The sequence below is a fragment of the Echinops telfairi genome, unplaced genomic scaffold (genome assembly GCF_000313985.2).
Source record: "Echinops telfairi isolate 266 unplaced genomic scaffold, ASM31398v2 ScPeMD7_7469;HRSCAF=8507_0, whole genome shotgun sequence".
In the NCBI taxonomy this organism is placed as follows: domain Eukaryota; kingdom Metazoa; phylum Chordata; class Mammalia; order Afrosoricida; family Tenrecidae; genus Echinops; species Echinops telfairi.
This window is the reverse complement of record NW_022111372.1, coordinates 47188242-47192940: the sequence shown is the minus strand read 5'-3', so window position 1 is coordinate 47192940 and position 4699 is coordinate 47188242. Positions and strand designations below refer to the sequence as shown.

Below are 4699 nucleotides of genomic sequence, written 5' to 3'. Positions count from 1 at the left end.
TATTCCCTAGGGACTTCGTTGCTCTGCTCCCCTTGCTGTTCTGTTGCACGCCCTTAGTGTTTTGCCTCAGTGTGGTGGGATCAGATCAGGCATAATTCCTACTCTGTGTCTCCAGTGTTGTCCCCCGTAGGGCGATGGGTCAGTGAGGGATGTCGTGTCTCATAGTGAGGCCAGCTATATGGTCTTCTCTGTGGATTGGCTGTTCTGAGCGGGAATATCGTCCTCAAGGCTTGGTGAGCCGGGATGTGCTCCACACTCTCTTCCTCCCACTTCATTTGCTCCCGTGTGCTCTGATCAGACATGTCCCTCTCCCTGAGCTACAGATTCAGTGCTGTCCTCTGAAATAAATTCTTCTGGGGGAAGGAGCAGGTGTCCATGTAGTTGGGATTGGGGCCGGCCCCTCAGACCTCTCCACTGGTTCCCTACGTGTATTTTAATTCTAATATTTTAATCGGAGAATGGCATCTAGATGACACATTTTCTTAAATTTTTGTTAGTCTTGTTGCATAATATATGATCCGTTTTTATGATTGTTGGAAAGTCATGCATATTCTTAAATGCTGTTCAAACTTATCTTTGTATTTAAACATCTTAAACGTGCTTGACCCATTGAGGACATGTGACAGTCAGTTCCTTTTCTCCTGGGGGAGAAATCCATCTCTCTCCCCAGGTGTCAACCCCCACGGTTTGAATCTGTGTGACTAAGATGCAAAGAGACTCCTGAGAGCTCTCTGATATGGGAACTTTCTACCAGGATGTAGTCATTCCCCAATTTCCGGTGACACTTTGTGCCTTGCAGTCTCTGGTCTCACATGAATATAGCCGTGTGCCGTATGTCACGTCACACTCTGACTCTTACTTATATCCTTGGGTTTGGACACATCTCTTAAATAGAACAAGTAGCTGAATTGTTTTTAACTACAGTGATTGTCGTCAGCGTGCCACATGACTTTGTTTTTGCTGTCTTCTGTTACGCTTTTCCATGGCCTCTCCTACCTCTTTCTCTTTCCTCCCTGAGCACACCAGATCCCTCTTTCCCTGGCCCCCTCCCTTTTGTGGAAAGTAACCTTGGCAGGTTAACTTGCATATTTCAGTGAGCACCGTTTACCCATATATCTACCTTCCTCTTCAAAACCATCAGGTTCCAAAAATGCTTCATGACTCCTCACCCTAGTGTGTTGTCTCCTCCTGGTCCAGCGTTTTCTTTTTATCTTAATTGTTTTGACTCCACAATTGGGATGTTATTGTTAATGTTTCATGATATCTCTCTCTTTTTTCTTAATTTACTCTCATATATTCCCGACCACCACTATTCCTTCTTGTACATAAAGCCTTCCTACTCTGATGATTTTTCTTCTTTGCAAAAAAAGAAAAAGAAATCTTTCCGAGTGGAATGTTTCCATTTAAAACTCATTTCCAAAGGATGGTCTGTGGCACGAGAAAATAGTTACATGGGAAACCCCGGAGATCTGTATGTAACACATTCCAAACTACATGTGTTAAATTAACACACACAGAGAGAAATCATCAGTGTTTTTACAAGGTGATGAGGTTCTCGGTCTCTTCTGGGCTGTCCATAATGATCTCGGACTGCCTTCCTGTTCTGAAGTCCATGAACACAAAGCTCGGCCGGCCCTACATCTTTTCCAGCCCTGCTTCAGCGACAAGACGAACCACCTGGAGGCCTACGTGAAATGGTTCAACCGGCTGTGCTACCTCGTGGCAACTGAGATCTGCATGGTAAGTGGAAGGCCCAGCGGCCTGACCTAGCACTTGCAAAGGCTCCCGGGGGCACTGGCAAGAGCCCACCTGGAAGGGACCGAGAAGGATGTGTCTTGAACTGCCCCAACCTGTCTCTCAGCCCAGAGCGAGGCAAGGCCCCCTTCACCCCTTCTCTCCTAGCTTGCCTGCAGTAAAGCCCCTCTGGGGCAGCCCTGCATGGATTCGGCAGCTGAGCCCAAGGCTGTGCACCCACCGAGGGCTGAATGAGGGATCAGTGGATTCCTACCCTGCATGGCTTTGCTCACGATCCCTGCCTTGGGGAGTCTGGTCTCTCCAGGTTCATGGAGCTCACTCCCGATTTAGAGATACAAGTGATCCACCTTTAAGAATTAGGAGATTGCACCCAAAAAGCCGCAGGAGCCTAGGGGAAGGGCTCCGGTGTAGCTCTGAGGTACCCAGGGGGAGACCCCCAGCGTCCCATTCTTTCTGCCATTGTTCACTTGACTGGAGTCTGCGGATGGGTTGGGGGGTCTCACAGCAGTGGGGGGCTGTGGGGCCTCTCCGCCAGCTTGGTGCTGGGAGCCAAGGAGAGGGAGCCTGACTTTCTGCTTTTCAGAGGTGGATGTTGGGGGCAGGGGGTAGGGGAGGAAGTTGCAGGGCGTGATGATGCCTCTCCAGCATCTCCTGCTGTGTCTCAGAGTCCCCTCTGCCCTGCCCCTCCATGGCTCTGCTGTGATGTGTAGGGGACACCCTGGGCGCTCCCCCGCCCCCAAGCTGCAAACTGCCCTGGGCCTCCAGCTTCTCAATCAGGACATGGGCTGAGAGAAGGTGAAGCAGGGCAGGTGGGAGCCCTCTCCACTCAGGCTCTGGTGCCCTGTCTGCAGCCAGCCAAGAAGAAGCAGAGGGCCCAGGTGATCGAGTTCTTCATCGACGTGGCCCGAGAGTGCTTCAACATCGGCAACTTCAACTCCCTGATGGCCATTATCTGTGAGTCAGCCACCCGGGCCAGCCCCTCCACCCCATGCGACGACCTCCAGGGAGGTCACATAGGCACAACCAGACAGGCCATGCATGCTGGGTCCTCCCGTGAGCACTGCATGCGCGATCGGGGTGGACTGGGTACAGCTCCAAGCTGGCTAGTAGCCCCACGTCCCCACCCCAGAGATCCTGGGGAAAGTATCCCTGTGAGGCAAGCCCAGCCCCTCAGGGTGCCTGAACAGGACTTGTCCCTGCACCTTGTTTCCACATCCAGGGAGCACTGGGGTCGCCAGGGGCTGGGGGACGAACAGAGGTGTCAGTTCAGCCACTAGTTGCCAGGATGGGGACCACAGTACTTAGACCAGAGCTAGGGGTCCCGACACAGAGAAGCTGGGACTACTCCAGTACAACACCCACCAGCACGCCCCGTCCAGCAAGTGGAGACCGCCAGCTGAATGGGCGAGTCAGGGTATAGTCTGCAGGGTGGCCCATGGGAAGGAGGGGCGCGGGTGGAGGCCTGAGCAGCCCTCATAGCCTGCCCCCCCTCCTCCAGCTGGCATGAACATGAGCCCCGTGTCCAGGCTGAAGAAGACCTGGGCCAAAGTGAAGACGGCCAAGTTTTTCATCCTGGAGGTAAACAAGGAGCCTGGGCCAGGGCCACTCTCTGGGTGCCAATGGCTGTCCCTGGAACAGAGATACCCCACTGTGTCCTGTCTCCTTCCAGCACCAGATGGACCCAACAGGGAATTTCTGTAACTACAGGACAGCCCTACGCGGGGCCGCCCACCGCTCCCTGACGGCCCACAGCAGCCGGGAGAAGGTAGGTCAGAACCCCTGGGCTTCAGATCACCCACTGGCTTCAGACACCTTAGCCCCAACTCACTGCATCAGGGGCCCCGGGTGCTAACCCGAAGGCCACCTTGCCTGTCCTTCTGCAGCATCTGCCGCTAGACAGTCCCAGAGCCTTACTTATTAGGGGAACTCATCCCTTTCCAAACAGGCCAGCCTACCACCAAGTAGCTCTAACTAAAAGCAAGTGTTTCCTGGTGTAGATTCCCCTGCTGCAGTCTCCACCTGGGGCTTTTCTCTTTGGGGGACCAAATAGAAGAGGATCACCTCCTCTCTCGTCCACCAGCCCTACAGAATCTTACCACCCCCTCCCCACCCTCCCATTCTGGTCCTAGCCTGCCAAGGGTCAGAACGGATGCGACGGTACCTGGCAACCACAATAACATCTTGCCATCGCCAAAACCTGACACCCAACTTCCTGCCATCCAGGAGATTCTGGGTCATAGCAACACTCTGTGAGGTTTCTTAGGCTTTGGAAATCTTTACGGGATCAGAAAGCCTCACCTTTCTCCTGTAGAGAGGCTGGAGGGTTTGAACTGCTGACCTTGCAGTTGGAAGTCCAACACTTCCCCACCAGGCCTCCTTACCCTGCCGTACTTCTCCTTCTACTGATGAAGAGCTCCAAGTGTCGGGGTCCCTACTGTGCCAGCTCAAGCTGTAGGGCCAAGGACATAAGGTCTACGCCTCCATTATTCTCAGTGCAATGCCTTCATTCAGATGGACACAGGTCATGTTTATATTACATTGCATTGCAGTCTTAAATATGGCTCACAACTAAATAAAACCAAAACCTTCCCAACTAGGCCAATAGTAAATCACGATACATGGAGAAAAGACTGAAGCTGTCAAAGATTTAGTGCTTCTTGTTTGGATCCTTAATCAATGCTCATGGAAGCAGCCGCCAAGAGGTCAAATGACATATTGCATTGGCTAAATCTGCTGCACAAGACCTTTTTTGTTTTTAATTGAAGGCTCTTACAACTCTTATAATCCATACATATTTCCATTTTGTCAAATACAGCTATACATCTGTTGTCACCATCTTTTTCAGAACATTTTCTTTCTACTTGAGCCCCTGGCATCAGCTCCTCACTTTTTTCCCTTCCTCTCCCATGCCCCCTTGATAATTTATAAATTCTTTTTTTTTTTT

At 51.7% G+C, this 4699-nt stretch overlaps 1 protein-coding gene across 1 annotated transcript in view; it reads left to right on the top strand.

Annotated features, from left to right (window-relative positions):
* The window catches only part of RASGEF1C (RasGEF domain family member 1C), a 38524-nt gene that overhangs the window by 20609 nt on the left and 13216 nt on the right, over window positions 1–4699 (top strand). Inside the window, exons 6-9 of the mRNA XM_004696846.4 lie at window positions 1651–1740; window positions 2607–2709; window positions 3254–3333; window positions 3425–3520. Coding sequence (XP_004696903.1) covers window positions 1651–1740; window positions 2607–2709; window positions 3254–3333; window positions 3425–3520 — 369 coding nt within the window. The remainder of the gene's footprint in view (window positions 1–1650; window positions 1741–2606; window positions 2710–3253; window positions 3334–3424; window positions 3521–4699) is intronic.